This window comes from Melanerpes formicivorus, unplaced genomic scaffold, assembly GCF_026170545.1.
Source record: "Melanerpes formicivorus ecotype bairdi unplaced genomic scaffold, bMelFor1.0.p_v2 SCAF_8, whole genome shotgun sequence".
NCBI classification, from domain to species: domain Eukaryota; kingdom Metazoa; phylum Chordata; class Aves; order Piciformes; family Picidae; genus Melanerpes; species Melanerpes formicivorus.
This window is the reverse complement of record NW_027142360.1, coordinates 6,533,533-6,556,768: the sequence shown is the minus strand read 5'-3', so window position 1 is coordinate 6,556,768 and position 23,236 is coordinate 6,533,533. Positions and strand designations below refer to the sequence as shown.

General features: G+C 42.7%; 1 protein-coding gene across 2 annotated transcripts in view; it reads right to left on the bottom strand.

The window, feature by feature from the left end:
* Window positions 1–23,236, bottom strand: part of PIK3C2G (phosphatidylinositol-4-phosphate 3-kinase catalytic subunit type 2 gamma) — a 240,616-nt gene that overhangs the window by 33,061 nt on the left and 184,319 nt on the right. The window contains exons 29-30 of one of the 2 annotated variants that reach the window (XM_068141892.1): window positions 17,633–17,741; window positions 8,213–8,288 (exon numbers count right to left, since the gene is read on the bottom strand). In XM_068141892.1, coding sequence (XP_067997993.1) covers window positions 8,213–8,288; window positions 17,633–17,741 — 185 coding nt within the window. The remainder of the gene's footprint in view (window positions 1–8,212; window positions 8,289–17,632; window positions 17,742–23,236) is intronic. The other variant, XM_068141893.1, reaches the window with a different exon arrangement.

Sequence of the window (23,236 nt, the reverse complement as noted above, 5' to 3'; positions counted from 1 at the left end):
GTACTGTGTCCAGTTCTGGGCCCCTCAGTTTAAGAAAGATGTTGAGTTGCTGGTATGTGTCCAGAGAAGGGCAACAAAGCAGGGGAGGGGTCTGGAGCACAGCCCTGTGAGGAGAGCCTGAGCGAGCTGGGGTTGCTCAGCCTGGAGAAAAGGAGGCTCAGGGGAGACCTTACTGCTGTCTACAACAACCTGAAGGGAGGTTGTAGCCAGGCGGGGGCTGGTCTCTTCTCCTAGGCAACCAGTGACAGAACAAGAGGACACAGTCTCAAGCCACACTAGGGAAGGTTTAGGCTGGCTGCCCAGGGAGGTGGTGGAGTCACCATCACTGGAAGTGTTTAAAAATTTTGAGACTAGATGAGGCACTTGGTGCCATGGTTTAGTTGCTTAGATGGTGTTGGGTGATAGGTTGGACTCAATAATTTTAAAGGTCTCTTCCAACCTGGTTAATTCTGTATGAAGTTTGGATATTCACTTGTCATAATGTCCCTTTCTCAGTGATTCTTTCTGTAGAGAAGTGTGACTGGATTTCCAAGCCAGCTTGAACTCTTTTTTCCCCTCTGCATTTACCAGCATGAAACATAACCACAATGGAGAAGATGCAGTCTTCCCCTGTCTGTTCTTTATGAAATTTGTCTTATGATTCATAAGAAGTGATTCTCACTTTCCTCCCTGCCCCTCTTCCTGAAGGCTTCCTGTTCAGAGTTGACTGATAAGTGAATGCATTTTCCAGATATGCTTTATTGCTTTTTTTTCCTCCTTTCCTTATTTCTGAAAGGAAGCAGTGAGGGGGAAGAAATGGTCTGTAAATGAGGCACAACAGCAGGGATTTATTGAATGATGAGAGCAGACTCAAGGGGCCCTCCAGGTAAAAATAGTGTCATTAGCATAATATCATATGGCTAAACAACTCCTGCTCCACCACCAGTTTTGCACCCATCCCGGAGCCTGGGGCAAGACCCTCACCAGCCAAGATACCACACAGAGGAGCTCAGCCCCAGTGAGGAGGCCCAAACAGCGCCTGTGGATGATACTGGAGAAGTCATCAATCATTGCCCTAGCTAACCAGGGGGCCACCAGGCCCCTTGGCCTTTGTTGTCGTCATCACTGTCGTCGTCATCACTGTCGTCGTCATCACTGTCATCACCATCACCACCCCCACCACCCCCCACCCCAGTGTGCACCATGTGATGAGAGTAGGGTCCTTCAGCCCAGATGGGCTCAGCTTGGGGCTTCTACCTTTCCTGGGGGGGATTATAAAGGGGAGTGGGTGGGGAGAGCCAAGTGGCCACACATGGGGTAGGAGGAGACTCCAACAGAGATGAGGTGCTCTGGGTTTTGAGAGGGAAAAAGGAGGAAAAAGGGGCAGGTGAGGGACTTTCGGGGTGTCAGGTAATGATAGGACATGGGGGAATGGGAAAAAACAAATAAATGGGTAGATTCAGATTGGATGTTGGATGTCTCACCACCATGAGGGTGGTGTGACACTGGAATGGTTTGCCAAGGGAGGTGATAGAAGCCCCAACTCCGGGAGTGTTTAAGGCCAGGCTGGATGGAGCTCTGGGCAACCTGATCTAGTGTGAGGTGTGCCTGTGGGACACCCATGGCAGGGTGGTTGGAACTGGATGATCCTTGAGGTCCCCTCCAACCCCAACAATTCTATGATTCTCAAACAATTTTACAGTTTAGGCTGGATGTTAGGAAGAAATTCTTCACAGAAAGAGAGACTGGCCACTGGAATGTGCTGCCCAGGGAGGTGGTGGAGTCACCATCCCTGGGAGTGTTTAAAATAACACTGGATGAAGCACTTAGTGCCATGGGTTAGTTGGTTAGATGGTGTTAGGTTGGACTTGATGATCTTGAAGGTCTTTTCCAACCTGGTTAATTCTGTGATTCTGCTTGCACTGAATTGAAGAAGTTCCCTGTGGGAGCTGGTATTTCAATCTATAAAAATCCAAATCTAAGTAACTTTATGACCAAGATGAAAATAATGAAGAACATAGGAGGGGGGGAAATGTATTTCTGATTGAGTATGCAAAAGAAAGTCTGAAACAGGTACTATGGACTATGGGCATGGCTATTACTAAAAGATTTGCTCTTGCCATGTAATAGATTGAGCAGTAATGGAAAATAAAAATAAAAATCAAAGAAAGATAAAGAAAAAAGAATAACAGTGCAGTCAATCTGATAAACACAGAAGAAACCTCTCACTTATATTTCATACTAAAAGTCAGTTATACTGCTAGCTAGGCTCAGCTGTTATATTTTAGATTTTCCCAGATTCAGGGCTAAATTATAGTGTCTTTGAAGCCTAGGTGATTTCAGCTTCAAATGACAATAAAATACACACACAGAGTAATTACTTCCAGTCTATCCAGCTTGGGCAGATGGACTTGAGCTCAGGCTCTGCATTTTTAGGAACTGTCATGCTCTATTTGCACTCCATTATAGGCAAAGACCAAATGCTAGGCTGTTGTAGATACAGGACGAAGTTCCACTGACTTCAGCTGAAGCAAGATTTCCCTCCCAGGGATTAATTCTTTGCTCACTGGTGTCAATGCAAAAGCTGTCAGATACCAAACAAGGACCCTGGAGCACTCAAAGGATTTTTCTATATGACTTATGCCTGTGTGCACAGCACTCTGCAGTGGAAACCAGCCAACAGCCCCTACTGCAGAAAAAACTCACTCTGCCACTTTCTAGTCTCTTTTATTAAGGAACATGAACACTAGAAAACTGAGAGACCTTTCCTCTTTTTGAGTGACAAATTTAAGTTGATTAGAATTCAAATGTCTACAGAATGTGGAATGACCTTATAAGTCTGCTGCTCTTTTCTTTACCTAGATGGTCTTTCCTAGCATGTTGGAGAGCTACCACCTCTAATTCTGTCATTTGTGCAACGATTGAATTAGCAGCATTTTAAAACAAGCCCTGCATTACACTGTGCACAATGCATGAGAAATGCAAACAGTGAGGAGGATGCTGGGCTGACAAACTGACACGTCAGTGATTAAATAATACACTGCATTTCACATGTGGACTGCAAAGCAATGTGAAAGCACTCACTGACACTACCATTAGGGAGTTAAGTATTTGTCAGTATTCTAGATCCTCTAGATCTTTTCTTCTTGGTTTACAGCCTGTTTTGGATATCTGGCACCAAAGGATATTTGAACCTGTTTGGTTTTCCACAGCCAAGCTTGAACTCCCCAAGCCAATCCTGTGCCTGCTTTAGCTACAGCTTGGGTTTGTGAGCCTCCAATATGCCCAACTTCAAAGAGTCAGCTGTAAATACATTAACTATCTCTTTGTCTTTGTCCCAAAAGCCAGCCAGAGGTGCTTGTGGCCAGCAAAACAGCCTAAGTGCAACTGAAGCAGGAACACAACTTGTGGCAAAAGCTTTACATCGAGAGTGAATAACTGCAGCAGATCAAAACACTATGTAATGAGCAAAATAGCTCACTGTCCTCAAGTACTGTTTATGAGGTCAGTGATTCTGCATGGGGAAGTGTACAATGTGATAGCCTTTTTGGAAACCCTGGATTTCCAGTCTCTCTGCTGCTCCAAAAGAACAGAAGCCCACTGGAATGCTCAAATACGTCACAGGGTTGTGCGCTGTTATAATCGATGGCGAAGCCTTCCTGATCTCATAACTTTGTCAAACCAGCCTGAATTATCTGAATTATTAATATTTTCAGGAGACACCAACCCAAGAGAAGAAAAATAAACAATATTGATATAAAAATGTTTTTGATAGATGTTCTTCTTTTCTTTGAAGGGCCTCTGTAAAAGGCTGCCTGTAAAGTAATTCCTGATGTCTTCTCTCCAGTGAGCTTGGCGTAATGAAATGCTGACAGTATTCAGTATAATTCAGAATTCACACCACTGGGAGTACTGAATCACTATTCATGTCAAAGTAAATTTAGCAGTGATTTTTAATCTCTTCATTGCTGGGAGCACAGTACAAATTCATAAATTTTAATTTTTATTTTACTTTAGTAAGTGTAATTACCTACAACATTTATAAATTAAAGCAGCGTAAGAGAAAGATGCTCCCGTGATCAATATTCATAACCTGCTTCTACTGGGCATTCAGTTTACATTATATTGATCCTCACTAAGAGGCAGATAATTTGCTTGTGTAAAGGCTGAGAGAGGAAGCACCAGATTCATGGAAAATTATAGCCCATATTAACCTTGAGTTATTCTTCAAGGTAGGTAAAAAAAGTAGGAGGCCATATAAGCTCCTAAAGCAAAGAAAGCTGGAAGGAGAAGGATGTATTTTCTTTCCCCTCTCTTGCCATCCTAGTGAACACAATCACTGGCCTGGCTAGCGCATTGGAAACACATGGAAGCAAAGAGGGTTATCAGGAGAAGCCAGCATGGATTTACTAGAGGGAAATCAGGTTTGACTAATCTGATAGCCTTCCATGATGGTGTGACTGAATGGGTAGATGCAGGCAGAGCAGTGGTGGTTGTCTCCCTTTCTCTGATAGCTGAGCTAGCTCATTTAGAGCTAAGCCCACCTACTTCCACAGCTCACCAGATGTAAGCCCTTCCTTGCTACCCACAAGGAGTGCCTTGCCTAGGCAATTCAGCCCACTATTCTTGTTTTCTGTTCTGACAGAGTCTAAAGTTTAGATTCTGTAAATTGGGTCTTGATTTGGACCTTGTATGCTGTCGGCATTGTATCAATGAACAACAGCAATGAATTTTCTAAGGGAGGTGAGTTTTGGGGAGAGTGGGGTTTTGTTTGCTTGGTTTTGTTGTTTTGTTTTGCTTTTTTCCTTCCTGTGTTAAAAATAGGCTGCCCTCAGTCTGGAACTGAGCTCTCCAAACTTTGAAAGTTAGAGCTCCTGAGTAGGAAAAAAATAATCCCTCTGTAACTGTACTGCTTGGGGCCAGAGACATTAATGACCTCTGGTCAGCTCGTGACCTGCACTTCCACTATCTGTATAGTGAACATGTAGATTGGTTTACCTGTCATGCAGCTTTTATCAAACATCCACTGAACACCTTCTCACCTCTGTTTCTTTATTCTCCTCTCTGGTTTTGATGTCATTAATAACAAAACATAAAGGTCTTATTCTTCAGACTACATTGGCTTGGGACACCACTGTAGGAATTACGAGGCTGTAAATTACTTCCCAACTTTATTACAGACAGAGTTCATGTATTTGCATAAGGCTTTTACACCCAGATTCTCTGTAATAATTAGACAACTAAATATTAGTGGGGTGTCAAAATGCACACTCTCACCTGTTTACATCTCTGGTGAAAGAGTCTACAGAGAGAGGCAGCCTACAGACCCAGACTGCATGTTGTATTTGCACTCTGGTTTGGATTTTCTGTGACAAGACTTAGCCTTGTATACTCCTAACACCTAGGACATCTTTGCATTACCTCCTTGCTCTTTTCTAAAAGTTATAACAACCATTAGTGATTTCCAATAGTCATAATGGCTTTAATATGATAATGACATGTCCTAATCAAATAAGCTCTACACAGGGGGAATCTTCCAAAGGCTGAGAAGTCAGAATGGGATTAATTTTGTTCTGATGGATTAGAAAAAAAATGGTGCCAGCAAAAGAGAAAATGAAGCCTTTGTCTGCAGAGAGATTAAATTAACTTAATGGACATGCAAACTAAATATGCAGACATACTTGCACTCCATTCTGAAATGTGGATAACTGGTGATCTTGGAAACTCTCCTACCACTTGCAGCACATAACAGCCAGCTGAACTGTTGTGGTGAGAATGCAGCTGCAAGCTTCTTTATGAGCTTTTGTTTTGCCTAAAAACTGACTGTGGAAGATTATGTTCAGTGCTGTGGAAGACAATGAATGTTCACTGTTGACATTTTTTGTTTTATGCTTTGGGTCTTAGTGCTGTAATGCCAGAGATTAGATTGAATTAGGTTCTGGACAGATGAGGGAAACTGGTTAAGTATTTAGACAGGCTAGAGGAACAATGCAGGATCTCATTTAGTAAGAAGGTAATTAACATTAAAAATGCATGCTATGACATTAACATAATGTTCTGTTATTTACCTGCACCACTCATTAAGAGAATGATTTTAGAACTTGTCCCTAACTGTCACAGAATGGTTGGGATTGGAAGGGACCTCCAAAGGTCATCTGGTCCAACCCCTTCTGCAGTCAGCAGGGGCATGATAGGTTGGACACAATGATCTTGAAGGTCCCTTCCAACCTGGTTTATTCTATCTTCAACTAGATCAGGCTGCCCAGAGACCTGTGAAGCCTCACCTTGAATGTCTCCAGGGATGGGACTCCAACCACCTCCCTGAGCAACCTATTCCAGTCTGACAATACCCTCATGGTAAAGAACTTGTTCTTAACATCCAGTCTAAATCTGCTCTTCTCTCATTTGAAGCCATTGCCCCTCATCCTGTCACTGCAGGCTTTTGCAGTCTCTCTCCATCCTTCTTGCAGGCCCCCTTCAGGTACTGTAAGGCTGCTATTAGGTCTCCCCGGTGTCTCCTCTTATTCAGGCTGAACACCCCCAGCCTGTGCTCATAGCAGAGGTGCTCTAACCCCCTGACCATTTTTATGGCCATCCTCTGGACCTGCTCCATCAGGTTTCTTCCCTTGTCCAAGCACATATCGTGCATTGTCATGACTCAGATATTTTCTTCCAGATTCTTCGCTGAAGATTTTGTTTTGTAATACCAGAACCCTCCCACTGCTTATGTAAATAAAATTTTAGGTTGCATATGGTTATGTTTATTTAAAAATAAATTAAAACAAAGCTGAGGAGAATATATCAAAGTGACAACCCCCCCAGAACTACAAGTGACATTACTATCACATTTTCAGAGACCTTGAGAAATCAGGAATTACTTGTTGGTATCTTCCTAATAAAATAAAAAAACAAATCCAAAAAGCAAACAAACAAAACCAACAAAACCAAAACAAACCCCCAAACAAACAAACCAAGCAGGCAAGCAAGCAAACAAACACCCCCCCACCTAAATCATAGAATCATAGAATCAATCAGGGTTGGAAGGGACCACAAGGATCAGCTAGTTCCAACCCACTTGCCATCGGTAGGAACACCCCATGCTAGATCAGGCTGGCCAGAGCCTCATCCAGCCTGGGTTTAAACACCTCCAGGGATGGGGCCTCAACCACCTCCCTGGACAACCCATTCCAGGGCTTCACCACTCTCATGGTGAAGAACCTCCTCCTCACATCCAGTCTGAATCTCCCCACCTCCAGCTTCATTCCATTTCCCCTAGTCCTATCACTACCTGAGATCCTGAGAAGTCCCTCCCCAGCCTTCTTGTAGGCCCCCTTCAGATACTGGAAGGCCACAATTAGGTCACCTTGGAGCCTTCTCTTCTGCAGACTGAACAGCCCCAACTCTTTCAGTCTGTCCTCATAGGAGAGGTGCTCCAGCCCTCTGCTCATCCTCCTGGCCCTTCTCTGGACACCTTTCAGCATGTCCATATCCCTCTCATAATAGGGGCTCCAGAACAGGACGCAGTACTCCAGGTGGGGTCTCACCAGAGCTGAGTAGAGGGGGAGAATCACCACCCTTGACCTGCTGGCCACACTTCTCTTGATGCAGCCCAAGATCTGATTGGCTTTGCGGGCTGCAAGTGCACATTGAGAGCTCATGTTGAGCTTCTTGTCCACCAGCACCCCCAAGTCTCTCTCCTCAGGGCTGCTTTCCAGCCAGTCACTGCCCATTTTATACTTGTGCCTAGGATTGCCTCGACCCAGATGCAGGACCCTGCACTTGCTCTTGTTGAACCTCATGAGGTTGGCTTGTGCCCACCTCTCCAGCCTGTCCAGGTCCCTCTGGATGGCCTCCCTTCCCTCCAGCGTGTCTGCTGCACCACACAGCTTGGTGTCATCAGCAAACTTGCTGAGGGTGCACTCAATGCCACTGTCCATGTCACTGACAAAGATGTTGAATAAGACAGGTCCCAGGACTGATCCCTGAGGGACTCCGCTTGTCACTGGCCTCCACTGGGACATGGAGCCATTGACAGCCACTCTTTGGGTGTGGCCATCAAGCCAGTTCCTTATCCATCTAGTGGTCCACCCATCAAACCCATGTTTCACCAGTTTGGAGACCAGGATGTGGTGTGGGACAGTGTAGAATGTGTTATACTCATCTTTGTACTATTATATTTCATGTTATTAAAGAAGTCTTCTTAGAAATTAGGCAAGATTGGTAAGTCACATACCTAAGGTCACAGATGATGAATCTCTTGCTGAGGTATTTTTGTACCCATTCAGGAAGAAGCTGAGTACAAGCTCATTCTGAAAGAAAAAAAATCCTATTTTAAAGGAATGTCATATCTTGTGCTCTATTCCTTAAATGACTCCTCTCAGAGCTGATTGCTGGTAGGTTTCTAATATGTGTATTTGAGTTAATGAAAAAGAGGAGCTTTTCCCTTCTGATTGTGGGCAAGGACCACAGGAAATTAGTTTGAGATGGACACTGGGAAGAGAATGGTGGCCCTTACGACTGGCTCAGGGATACACTGGTGCCTACACAGCCTCTTTCTATCCACACACTTCCAAAGAGCAATGTGCCACATGGGCCATTCTTGCTTGATCTCCAGCATTTTTGAGATATGCATTAGGAGCTGCAACTACTTTTATAGAGCAGCCCATCTGTGAAACAAATGCAGGAGAGCATCTTTATATTGTGTAGTCAGCATGAAAATTTGTCTTTGGCTCAGGAACAATCCCAAGCATCTGACCTAATGTGTGACTGCCTAAGGTTTAGATATTGTGCACACCTCCCTCACATGGTGGCTTAATGGGCAGCCACACCGACAAGCTCTGTACAGATCTAACTCCTACCAGAAACCAATGGGCAATGAAAGGGCTGATCGTATTTTGTTACCCTGTTTAAGAGGCTAATCCACCTTGCATACTGCACTGTAACTTTCATTTTTATGTACTGACCTGTACTGCTCTAGTGAAGGTATATAACAGGTTGTTATGTTCAGCTGAAGAGAATTAAACCAATAAACTAAATCCCCAGATTTCAATATTGTGCAAGGCAATAAAACCTGAGAATTCTGAAACAGACTCTTACAATTCTGAATCAAAGGTGGACAGTAATTGCATTTTATTGGCTTTTTTTTTCCCCCTCTCTCCCTCTCTCTCTTTTTTTTGTCTTCACAAAGCTGTGTTTCAGAATGGCTGCTCTTGAAGATGGTTGGAATTGTTACAGTCATACTGACGTTACTTGGTCTGACAGCGTAAATTAACGGGTAGAACAAGAGACTTTTGAAATTCTAGCATTAAAATGTCACCATTGTTGGTTTCCTGCTTGTTGGGTTGTTTTTTTTTTTCCCTCTTTCTTCTTTTTAAATCTTTCCAGGCCATGGAAAATAATGTGTCTTTTATCTGTAAGATGTACTTCAACCAGATTTTGTCTCGTTTCAGTTTGACAAGTTGTGGTGTGATTTGTGTGAGGCAAAAAAAGGAAGGGAAAGGAAGAGTTTAGTGACAAATGTAGCTATTGAGGAGTGAGTATGCTGTTACAGCAGACAGAGGAGCAGGATGTGCATCTTCAGCACGGAGACAAAGTTCATTCTGCAGTTTGGAGTTTTTCCTCCCACACTCATGTTTTTTCTTAAAAAAAAATCAGGAAAAAAATAAACCAACAGAATTGTTTCCTCTGAACTGAATGACAAATCCTTAAGTTCTTAGCTGTGAACCATCAATATACACATCTGTTCTGATCATGACTAATTATTCCCTGATCTTGTGAAGGTATCTTACAGGGGAAAGCCTATGCACCTGCTTCAGCTTCCAGTAGCTTTAAGCGGCTGAGTTCTTCCCTGTGGGATCTCCATTTGCTCTCTCAGCATAAGTCCCAAGTGTAGCAAATCTCAAGGGCTGAAGAAGTATACTTTTGGTAGCTCAGCCATTATTTGACAGCATGAAAATAAGCGGAGGAACTTAAGTAGTCCTTCAAGTTTAAAGATCCTAGACAAGCAGGCAGGAGGTGGAAAGAAGGATGCACTAACTGACTTGAAAGAGAACTAAAAAGTTCTGCCTGGTGTTCTGCTTCCTCTCTGCTTAGTCTTTCAGCAGTATATGAGGGTATATGGACTGAAGAGTTTGCAAACAGCAGGTGCAAAGATTGTTTTTAGGTGATAGTTTCAAATTCTCATGACTAAAGGACACAACAAACACACACAAAGGATACCTGGTTTAAATACAACAGTGTAATTCATGCGGATGTATGCATCATGCATCATATGCTGCTGGTGCCCCAGCACTGATTTCAAAGCTTTACCTTGTCTGTGTGTTCACTGCATTCAACAAGCACTGAAACATGGGGAAGCAGCAAGGCTAATATGGGCAAATGGAAGGCGAAAACATTACTGACTAGGCCATGCTGCAGAGGTACCTGCAGCAGTCTGTTCAGGCTAGAGTGCTTCAAAAGCAGCTGGGGAGACCTCCTGTGTGTTTGTGACAATCAGCCTTTTGTACGTTGTGATTCATAAGACAGCAATTTCTCCCTGAACTGTATTAATCTGTCTGCTGGAGGAACTGTTTAGATTTCTACCAGCAAATTGTCCACCTGTTTGTCAGGTGAACTTCAGATGGTGCCTAAGCCAACAGAATTTCGATCACTTGGACCACAGTGAATGGGACTGAAGCATATACTTAGAGTGAAGCATGTACCTAATTACACTCATAAACAGAAACAGGCATATCAGAGCTCTGAACATGTGTTTGGTTAAAAGCAGACTGTATTAAGGTGGATAGAGTCCACTTCTAAACTAGCAGTTCTTGTTATGAAGTTGTGATTATTGGTGGGAATCTTGGAGACCATGTGAGAGTTCTGGCAGATAGGCAGGCACTGAGGATGATCACAAGCACTCACCTACTCTTTTTTCCCCTGGAATTATTGCCTGCAGTAAAAAGATAATCAGTAAACATAAATTCCCTAACATACTGGCAATTTAAGGGTTTTTAGGCAAGCTTTCTGTCATTTGTCTAACCCTTTTTACTTAATAAGACAGTCATCTTTAATAGGTAATGCTGGTGGGGGTTTTTCAGGTCACTCAGTAACATTGGCCTATTGGGAAGAAGCCTGGTAGGCATCAGTGATGCCAAGGTGCCTCAGTGATGGTCTGGCTAGAACTCACACATAACCTTTTTTCAGCCAAAAAGGGACAAATTCCTCCTTTGCTTACACTAGGATATAACTGAAATAAACAATGTCAGTGGCACCAGGGGAGCTAGCATACCTCTGCACCACTATAGCGTGGTAGAATTTGTCTACTGCTCTCAATCAGAGACTAAGTAGAAAAGCAGTTTGCTGTTAGTAAAACACAGCCAGATTTCAAGCCAGATTTAATTTTGTTAGAAAGAAAGGCAGCCTCCCCTCTGCTTTCAGCTTTCTTTTCAGCTGCGTTAGGGTAGATTTGAGGTCACAGAACACCCATGCATCTCTTATACTTTAACAGGATGGAGAATTATCAAGAAAGAAAGAAACCAGAAAAAGATGACCTTGTAGCTGTTATATCTTCAGGGAAGGAAAGCAGAAAAGAGAAGACTTTGAACCTTCCCCATTTTGGCTCTGCTGGATGCCTTGCTGCAGGAGTACAGGAGTGGTGGGAGTTTAAGGGACCCACATACCTCGTGTGCACTTTGTACCTCCACTTTATGTACCTCCATATGGGCACTTAGAAACTATTTTTTCATCTCTGCAATGCCTAAGTAGTACCAGTGAATAAAACACAAATGAAATATGGGAACCTTATCAAACTTGATTACATTCAGAGTGTAAAACATTAGTCTCTCCAGAACAGCACTGTGTTCCTGGTTTGCACTCTATGAAAATGAATGAATTTACAATAATTCCCATATACATGCCCTTTAAAGCTCTTTCACACAGCCTATAAGTCACCATAGCACTGTTTGCAGAACCTATCCCTAGCTGTTACACCCACTGTTTGTTTACCTGCTTGCACTATGCTAATCTTTGACCCTAAATTCTTTGTATCGTAATGTCTATATTTGTACACCCTCCTAAGACCAATGTTCAATTTAGTTTTTCTTGATGCTTCACCCCTTATTGGTGGCATCAGTTGGCTAGTTTGCCTTTCGGTGAATCAAAACTCCAGGATTCTAAACACTACTGTTGAGTATGTTGCCTTGCTGATTGGGAAGACCCAGGCAACATAGCTGATGACCCAGCCAGCAATGTTGCAACTGTGCCCCAGCCTAAGAGAGATATGGAACTGCTGGAGAACATCCAGAGAAGTGTCACAAAAATGAACAGAGAGCTGGAGAACCTCCCCTATGGTGACAGGCTGCAAGAATTAGAGCCTGGAGAAAGGCAGCTTCATGCAGACCTCATATCAGCCTTCCAGCACCTGGAAGGGGCCTACAAGAGAGCCAGGAAGGGATTTTTTATGAGGGCTTGTTGTGACAGGACAAGGGGGAAATGGCTTTAAGCTCGAGGAGGGTAGATTTAGACTGGATATTAGAAAGAATTTCTTTACAGTGAGGGTGGGGAGACACTGGAACAGGATGTCCAGGGAGGTCGTGAATGCCCCCTCCCTAGAGATGTTCAAGGCCGGCTGAATGAGTCCTTGAGCAGCCTTGGCTAGTGGAAGGTGTCCCTGCCCATGGCAGGGGGTTTGAACTAGAAAATCTTCAAGGTGCCTTTTAACCTAACCCATTCTATGAATGTATGAATTCTATGAATTGGCACAGAACTAAATACTTTTATGGTGTGATCACATAGATTGCCACTGGCTGGGGAAGAGTGCTGAAGCTTGGTTTTGATTCTGTCCTAGATGATTCAATGTAACAATGAAAGTGAGTCACGGTCTGCATTTTAGTGATGGATGTAATGAATATAGGTTGTTGCTCATGTTTACAGTCTGATGGTGTAGTTATTTCTTAAGCAAGTGTTAACCTGAATTTAGGAAAAGCACTGCTATTCTAGGCAGCACTTCAATGAATGTCTAAGAGGAAGTCAGTGAAAGAGGCTTATGCTTAAAGTGAACCAGACTTTAAAAACTGCTTTCAATAGGGATGGACACAAGCACATTTAAGCCCTGAAAGTCACCCAACAGCAAACATCTCCATCAGCTGATGTTTCTGCATTTATTTGATCTGATACTAACATTCAGAGAGAGGGAAGGTGGCTTGAAGTATCTATTAAGCAAGGTTTAAAGAAACCTTTACTTCTATTCGAACTACAGTGCACATATGAAGGCAGCTATTTTCCAGGTCTCCTTTGCTCAAACCCTTCAGTAGAAAAGGTCAGTGACATTCTGAGCTACTCTTAATTATAACGGAATTTTCATAATCAGAACATAGTCTGGACTGAAAACCATGCACTAGAGGCATGACTAAGGAAGGAATTTGGATATAATCCAATTCTTTCTTTCTTTCTAGGATTTTCAATTACTTAATTGGTAGGACCAAGTGTGTAGTCAGTCCTGTGTGGGCTGGACTAAACTTTTCAGAGCTGAAAATGGTGTCTAGTCAATCAGGGTAATATGTTTACAGTGATAGCTGGGGTATTTTATAATGAAATAAAATCTCTTTACTCCATCTCAGAGAATAGGCCATTTTACTGATGGACAATAATCCATTTTACTGTAGAGCTAGCACGTGGCTACAATACCATCTGGGCGCAATTCAGTAGGAAGAAATGACTGTGGCAAGAAAGTAAAGGAAACCCTGTACTCCAGGCATGTGCTTTTACAAGTTTTCTTCACCAGGCTCTGAATTAATTATTTATTCCTACACAGTTTTACTGTTTCATAGGAATGACAGCTTGGTAATGCTTGAGAACAGACAACTTGCTTAATGGTTTTAGTCTGGCTCTGTAGCAATGTGAGAAAAAGGACAAGTTTGACCGCAGAGTTGTCCAAGGCACACAGGAAGACAAAATAATTGTATTTATTTTTTATCAAGAAAGCCTCCTAGCTTGGCTTTCTGCTTAGAGCAAAACCAAGATGACACCATGACACTTTTAAATGAGCCATACCAAGAAAAGAAAAGAACAAAACAAGCCTTTGGATGGGAATACAAAGAAAATCACTCACCAACTGGTGTCCTTGTTCTAAGTGGGTCAGAACACCTCAGTATTCTCTAAATTTCTCACATCTCCCAGCAGGAGAAGCATAGTGAAGTAAAAATAATGATTCAGTGCTTATAGAGTATCAATAACTTCAAAGGTTATCATCTAGAATAGGTTAGCTACATGGTGGTGACTAAGATGATTTCCTGCATGCAACAGTACTTTACATGTGGAAACAATCTACTCATTACACTGTTTGTTATCATGCCTTCCACGTCCAACACACCAGTAGCTGTGCAGCCCTCAGGCTCAAAATTGTTTTCACAGCATCATTTAGGTTGGAAAATACCTTTAAGATCAAGTCCAACTGTTAGCACAGCCTAATCCACCACTAAACCATGTCTCTAAGCACCGCATCTACACATCTAGGTCTTTTCAATACCTCCAGGTATTGAATGCCAGGAATGGCAACTCAACCACCCTCATGGTTTTCTTGTCTTCACGATTCAGCACTGCAGGTTGTACCAGACTGGAATGGTTTTCATAGTCCAGCATGTCTGGATAGCTCCACTGGGCTAGTTCACAGCCATGTCATGACATGTCCCCAAGCAGATCTGTCCACAGTTCCCTTCTGAATTCCCTGTTTGTGGTTGTGTCCCGGTGTCCCAGCAGCAACACACTGGGGGGACTCAACCAGTACTATGATCCCTGTGGGCTGCAGGACCATAAAAATAGGAGGAAAGGTCATTGCAAGTGATAGGCTTTGGCTGATACTAGCCCAGTGACAGAGAGTGGAGCAGGAGGGAGAAAAGACCTTCTGTATGTGACCAAGAAATGCTTTTATTGCTATCTCAGGGCTTTAAGCAGTCTAATTTTTTGACCATAGATTAGGATTCTACACAGCAGTGCTTGGCCCAAATTGAAAATCCATGTACATCACAGAAGCCCAGAGCAGAGCAGAAGATAGAGAGCTCTTCATTTCTAGGTCAGTGGCTTATATTAGTTTTTCCTCAGCTGTGACTGAAAGTTATCAATGTAAAATAAACCCATGACCTTAACATGAGTGACAGAAATTGTACAACAATTAACTCCAAGTTGTGCAGTTTGACAAAGTTAGTCAGGGAAGCCAAGCACCCAATTCACCTGTCCATACCAAGTTATATGTGACTCTTTGAGACAGGTATTTTCTATCCTGTTTGAAAATCTTCTCCATTTCAAGTCAGGGCACAGAATTTATATTCATAAGACCAGTCCTGTTTGTTTTACATATGGACAATTCCCCTTCTAATCTCCATTGCACTGTTAAGCTGGCAAAGCTATATATTTAGGCATCAAACATTTTTTTACCTCCTGAAAGATGTTTGAAAATTTGCAGAACAAACAGCCTGTCACACTCTCTTTTAGCATCTTAAACTATCTACAGTGTTAAACCAAACCAGTCCCAGTTTGTGCTGTGGCCCTGAGGTCATGGGATACAACGTGGCCCACCTGGCCCAAACTTATTTTGTGCCTGATGGCTGCTTGCTGTACGATGGTCCTTTCTCTCAGACTCTGGTGTCACTATCGATCATTGACTATTCAATTATGAAGTACACAACCCCGTGTTGTGGAAGAACAGTGGGGGACATGGCAGCTGAGAAGGAAAAGCTCCCCCAGATCAACCTGCTTTAGTTGCAGATGCCCCTGATGACTGCAGGGAGGTTGGACTAGATGACCTTGGAAGGTCCTTTCCAACCCAAACCAGTTGGTGACTCTGTGATTTTGTGAAGTGATGCAGCGTAATGATTTAGAATAGAACAGAACTAACCAGGTTGGAAAAGTCCTTTGAGATCATTCAGTCCAACCTATCACCCAATACCATCTAATCAACTAAACCATGGCACCAAGCACCCCACCCAGTCTCTTCCTAACCACCTCCAGTGATGGTGACTCCACCACCCCTAGGGGCAGCACATTCCAATGGCCAGTCACTCTTTCTGTGAAGAACTTCTTCCTTCTTGTTGTGGCCAATGTGTAGAACCCAGCACTTCGATGTGTATTTCACATCCTCCTGGGTGCATGAGGCCTGTTAGTAGCTCTTGGCCCTGGCTTTTATGATGCTGAGGTGCATAAAAGCATTTCCTGGGCCATTTTATTTTTCCATTTTAAAACAGGAGAATATAAAATCTCAGAAAATAATAATGAATAAAAAATGAGAAAACCCCAGTGTTGATGGACACAATGAACATTTTGATAATATTGAAGCTTTCTGCTCTTTTTCTTATGTTGCAAAACAATTTCTTCCCCATGTCAACTAAATTTGGCCACGAAGGGTATTTCTGGGCTGAGAGGATGGATTTTTTTCATATAAAAACTGTCAAAACCTGACTTTTCTGTACTTTAGAAGTTACTCCTTTTTTTTAGACACTACATTCCCCAGAACCTGCTCTTTACTGTCAAAAGTTCAGGGAATCACTGCTTTTGGAGGAACTGTTTTTTTTTTTAAATGCCCTCCTAATAAACTATTAGAACCTATTAAAAACTATTTATTATCCTCTAATAAATTATTTTTCAGTCACTGTTTTCTTTATCTTAATCACATTGGCCACAACAACCCCATGTGGTGATACAGGCTGCAGTCAGAGTGGCTGGAGAGCAGCCAGGCAGAGAGGGACCTGGGGGGACTGGTTGATAGTAGGCTGAACATGAGCCTGCAGTGTGCACAGGCAGCCAAGAAAGCCAGTGGCATCCTGGCCTGGATCAGGAACAGTGTGGCCAGCAGGAGCAGGGAAGTCATTGTGCCCTGTACTCAGCACTGGTTAGGCCACACCTTGAGCCCTGTGTCCAGTTCTGGGCCCCCCAGTTTAGGAAAGATGTTGAGCTGCTGGTAGGTGTCCAGAGAAGGGCAACAAAGCTGGGGAGGGGTTTGGAGCACAGCCCTGTAAGGAGAGGCTGAGGGAGCTGGGGTTGTTTAGCCTGCAGAAGAGGAGGCTCAGGAGAGACCTTACTGCTGTCTACAACTACCTGAAGGGAGGTTGTAGACAGGTGGGGGTTGGTCTCTTCTCCCAAGCAACCAGCACCAGAACAAGAGGACACAGTCTTGAGCTGTGCCAGGGGAGGTTTAGGCTGGATGTTAGGAAGAAATTCTTTACAGAAAGGGTGATTGGCCATTGGAATGTGCTGCCCAGGGAGGTGGTGGAGTCACCATCACTGGAGGTGTTTAGGAAGAGACTTGATGGGGCTCTTGGTGCCATGGTTTAGTTGATTAGATGGTGTTGGGTGATAGGTTGGACGCGATGATCTCAAAGCTCTTTTCCAACCTGGTCCATTCTATTCTATTCTATTCTATTCTATTCTATTCTATTCTATTCTATTCTATTCTATTCTATTCTATTCTATTCTATTCTATTCTATTCTATTCTATTCTATTCTATTCTATTCTAAAGAATGTTACAATGTCTCCATTACAAAATGTCTGCATCAGAAAATGTCATTTATATAATTTAATTATTTTGTTTTTCCAAATGAGGCCATGGAAAGGTTCTTGACTCTTTTAGGACAAGGCTACTGACAGTCATATGCCAATAAAATTAATACTGGAGGTGCTCACTTTAGCCAGTTTCCTGGATCCACTTAATAGCTGCTTCAGATAGAGGTTCAAATCCTTCACCCTTTTATGTTCAAGGTCTGTATAAGGTAAATGCCAGGAGTGGGGAAACCTGCAAAAGAAGAATATTTGTGAAAATAACCCTTGTACTGTATTTGCTGAAAGTGTGTCCAGTTCTACTGAACAGAAGGAATGTAACACTTTCTAAGAGTTTTTTTCTTGCACAGTGTTCAGAGGATTGTTTACCCTCTGACTCCAGTTCTTCTAATCATTTGCTGATATTATTTTTCATACTGTACCCCTTTTTCTGACTAAGTAATTAACACCCTCCCCTCCCCCACAAAAAAACAACCAACCAACCCAAACCAAACAACACACAACAAAACACAACAGAACAACACAATAAAACCCCCAAACCCCACCTCCCCAAACAAACATCTTAAAAGGCACATTGGTGTTAAGGTGAGGGAGAGTAGGTTAAGATTGGATCTCAGGAAGAAGGTCTTCAGTACAAAGGTGGTGGGACTCTGGAATAGGTTGCCCAGGGAGGTTTTAGATGCCTCCTCCCTGGGGGTGTTCAAGGCTAGGTTGGATGAGACATTGAGCAGCTGTGTTGAGTTAGAACAGAACAGATATTCACAGATTCAACCATGTTGGAAAAGACCTCAGAGATCATCAGGTCCAACATATCACCTAATGCCTAACACCTCATGACAACTAAACCATGGCTCCAAGTGCCACATCCAATCCTTTTTTAAACACCTCCAGGGACAGGGACTCCACCACCTCCCTGGGCAGCACATTCCAATGGCCAATCTCTCCTTCTATGAAGAACTTCCCTCTAACATCCAGCCTAAACCTCCCCTGGCACAGCTCACCTCCTGCTGAGGCACTGGTTGCAGAACAGAACAGAATAGACTAGACCAGGTTGGAAAAGACTCCTCATGGCAGGGAGGTCAGAGTAGATGATCTCTAAGGTCCTTTACAACATAAGCCACAGTATCACAGTATCACAGTATAACTTAGGTTGGAAAGGACCTCAAGGATCATCGAGTCCAACCTATCAACACAGACCCCATGACTAGACCATGGCACCAAGTGCCACGTCCAATCTCCTCTTGAACGCCTCCAGGGTCGATGACTCAACCACCTCCCTGTGCAACCCGTTCCAATGACGAATGACTCACTCGGTGAAGACCTTTCTCCTCACCTCGAGTCTAAACCTCCCCTGGTGGCGCTTGAGACTGTGTCCCCTTGTTCTGGTGCTGGTTGCCTGGGAGAAGAGGCCAACCCCTTCCCGGCTACAACCACCTTTCAGGTAGAGGGCAATGAGGTCACCCCTGAGCCTCCTCTTCTCCAGGCTAAACAATCCCAGCTCCCTCAGCCTCTCCTCACAGGGCTTGTGTTCGAGGCCTCTCCCCAGCCTTGTTGCCCTTCTCTGGACACGTTCAAGTGTTTCAATGTCCTTCTTAAACTGAGGGGCCCAGAACTGGACACAGGACTCAAGGTGTGGCCTAACCAAAGCAGAGTACAGGGGCACAATGACTTCCCTGCTCCTGCTGGCCACACTGTTCCTGATGCAGGCCAGGATGCCATTGGCCTTCTTGGCCACCTGGGCACACTGCTGGCTCATATTCAGGTGGCTGAATTCTATGATTCTTTTAATTTTTTATTTTTTTCTGTATACTGGTAAAAATTGACCCTTTATGATCCCAGGAAAACACTACCCTCTCCAGTTTTTCTGCTGCGTGCAGTAAATCAGATCTCTGATCTCAGAAATCTGCCCCCCACTCACGCTGTACAAGCCTTGCCCTTAGAATATTGACTATCAAAGCCTCACAGCAGCGATGTGGCGTTTTATGACTACATCATCGCTTGCTGTGTTACCTCAGTTATTTAGAGTGCATGTAAGTTTTCAGAGCAGGTCCCTGATCCCATATGTAATTTCAGATGCTAGGCTAATAAAAGTGATATATGAAAACAAACAATCATCACAATCACAAAATCAATCCCAACAAAAGCAATAACAATAATCACAGTAATGTTCTTCCTGAATTTGCATTAACTTCATTTCAATTTAGTAAATAGACCATCCATGCAGAGAATGGCTTTGTGTCAATCTTCAAATGCTTTGGTGATTGAAAATGCCAAAACCTCACCTCTTTTTTTTGGTTTTTTTTTTAAGCTTGAAGAATCTTTTCCTTTTAGGGATGCAACACATTAGATGGATCAAAGGGTCAGATTCTTAACAGCACATGTAATCAATTTTTATGAACCTCGCCCCGGTAAGGACTATTTCTCTATCAGACTGAAGGAGTGTCAGAGAAGCTGTCAGTGCTAAACTGCTTGTAAGAGGTTTTGTGATCTGGATTGCTAATATTGGGATTCATAACCAATATTATCGTCTATCTTCTTCAATCTGTGTTATACAGAAAGGAGAAATCTGGATCTGTTTGCATTTTGTGTTACACTACCACTGTAAATAGCTAGCTGTGTCTTATTTACAAAACTTGGTCTTTTTCTGGTACAACCTTGTTTATCCACTAGAGCTCAAGAGATGCCTGAAGGCTTCCAAGAAATGTCTAAAGAGCCATCTAGCAGTGCAATGCACTGAAAAGAGACACTTGGTCAGGCTTTTGAAAAGCAGCTGTGCAATACTGTGAGGAAGAACTCATCAGTGGTATAACATAGCCTGCAAATAAAACAGCAAGGGGAGAGGATGATAGCAGCATATTGTATGCATGTATGGCCTTTAGATTACTTTTGCCTAAATGGTGTGACCCAGGATCATGACACAGATGAGCTGCACAGATAAAATTAGATCTCAGGTCATGTGGCACACACAGCCTGTGAATGTTCCAAGTTCCTCTGGGGCACAAAAAGGACTTATTTCCAGAGACAGTAGGGAGCATGTGTTTGGAAGCAGCTTTAAATTGATTAGACTGTATTATACAAAGAGGAGACTCTGACTGTAAAATGTAGGTTCTCAGAAAATGCATCCTAAGCACAGTAGCCAAACAGAGGACAGAGGAACTGCTGATTGACAGCACTGATAACTCTGCTGCACTGAAAGATGATATGAACCTTGTGGCAGCACCCATCACTTCTTTAAAATGTCTTCATGCTTTTGCTGAAGTGTGTCCATGGCTGAAACTCAGTTTACACTTGTGAACACACTTGTGTGTGTGGCTGACTTCCCAAGCTGATTTTGAGCTCCTCATCTACCTTAAATAGATCAGAAAAATATAAAAGTGTGCCATGCACAGTCATCCTACAAATTCCATTTCCTACCTATTAGCTGGGAAAACATTCTGTGTATAAAAGATGTGACTTAAATGCTTTGTTGGCTGAAAAGTCAGAATTAATAGTCTATCTGAAACCAGATAAGAGAAAAGGTGCTAGAGTGCAAGGGATTGCTTGGGGCAGCTGTGCTTTGACTGGTAAACATGGGCTCAATATTCACAATAGCAAAATTTCAGATGCTGAGAACTCTGAGCTTTTGCCATTAGTTTCTTGTGATACAGCCAATAGTTAGCACTTACACAAAGCAGAGTAATATGGCATTAATTCCTCCTAATGAGACTGGAATATATAAAATTGCATGAATCAATGCAAAGCAGTAACCAAGTCCTTTCTGTTAGCAGCTCCAATTATTCTAGCAATATCAGATGTTACTTCAAAATCATACATTTTCAAGCTGATCTTGTGGGTACACTTTGGAACAAGGCTTTTTTCTTCCTTTGAAGCATCTGCCATCAGCCAGAACAGGAGCATTGTAACACACAGACTAATGGTCTGATACAGTATGGTAATTTCAGTGATAACTTCCTATAAAGAAATAATTAGGTTTTTATTATTAGAATAAAATCTGGAATACATGAAAAGCCTTAAACTGATGGAGCTCTGCTACAAACCCAAAACATTAGCATTAAAGAACATGCATATAAAGAAACATCATAAAATGAATTACTTTAATACAGTCTTAGGGAAAGATCATATAGTGACAGGCTATTGCTGTGTCTGAATTATGACAATAAAGCTCTGGAGGTGTTAGACAGCCTCAGTATAGGTAGCTTAACCCTCTGTGAGTTCTGGAATTCTCTTTTGCAGTGAAAAATGTTGTGAGGGATTTTATTAAAGTTAGATTTATCTGGGGGGAAAAAAAGGCTTAATATTATTTTTTATATTCACTACAAGGTTTCAGATGTCTATGAGTTTCTAAGGAGAAATATGTTTTCCTTCAATGTGCTCACCACAGGATAAAAATCATAAACAGTTACTTGTTAAACATTTTGTTTTGCCAAATCAAAGGCACAATTCAAGCACTTCCAGTGTTCAGTGAAATTTTTGCCAAATACTGCAACCAAGTCCATGTGACCCAGTCATAATGAGTGAAAACTGAGTTAATTAACATCCTCTCAGGTAGGAGAAAGAGTCTCTAAAATTATCTAACTTCAAGCCATTTAAGTGAATACCTCTCAAGCATGGAGGGATATCAAATTTGGATCTGAAATTCATGGATGACATTAAGCCAAAACCATGCTGTTTGTCGCTATTTATTTCAGGTCAAATCTCAAACAACTTTCTGTTTGTCAATGACTGTTTAAGAGAGGACTATTTTGTTCCCAATAGCATGTGCAGTATAATGTATGTATTTGTAGAATACAGAACTCCACTTGTATGACTGAAGGCATTGACAATAATTATATAAGGCAAAACTGTTCTACATAAAGCAGAAACAAACCCTAGGACTCACCGTCCCAGGGAATGATGAAGAAATAAGGTACAGAATAGGAAAAGCAGAAATACACATGCACATGCATAAAAAGTAACATTCAATGAATCATATAATTCACTGGTTGGAAGAGATCTCTAGAGGTTGTCTAGTCCAACACCCCTGCAGTAAACAGAGACATCTCCAGCTAGATCAAGTTGCTCAGAGCCCCATCAAGCCTGACCTTAAGTGTCTTCAGCAATGTGGCCTCCATCACCTCCCTGGGCAGTCTTTTCCAATATTTACTGCACTCATAGTAAAGATCTTCTTCCTAATGTCCAAAGTAAATCTACACTGCTCTAGTTTAAAACCATTGTCTTTTGTCCTATTGCTACATGTAGTCCCTCCAAAGCTTTCTTGAAGGCCACCATAAGGTCTCCTCAGAGACTACAACTACCTGAAGGGAAGTTGTAGCCAGGAAGGGGTTGGTCTCTTCTCCCAGGCAATCAACACCAGAACAAGAGGACACAGTCTCAAGCTGTGCCAGGGGAAGTTTAGGCTTGAGGTGAGGAGAAAGTTCTTCACAGAGAGAGTTGTTAGCCATTGGAATGTGCTGCCCAGGGAAGTGGTGGAGTCACTATCCCTGGAGGTGTTCAAGAGGGGATTGGATGTGGCACTTGGTGCCATAATTTAGTAGTCATGAGGTCCTGGGTGACAGGTTGGACTCAATGACCTTTGAGGTCTTTTCCAACCTTATTGATTCTGTGATTCTCTTCTCTAGGCTGATCACCCCCTACTCTCTCAGCCTGTCCTAGTAGAAGAGTTGCTCCAGCCCACTGATCATTTCTGTGGCTCTCCTCTAGACCTTATCTATATTTCTCTTGTGTTGAGAG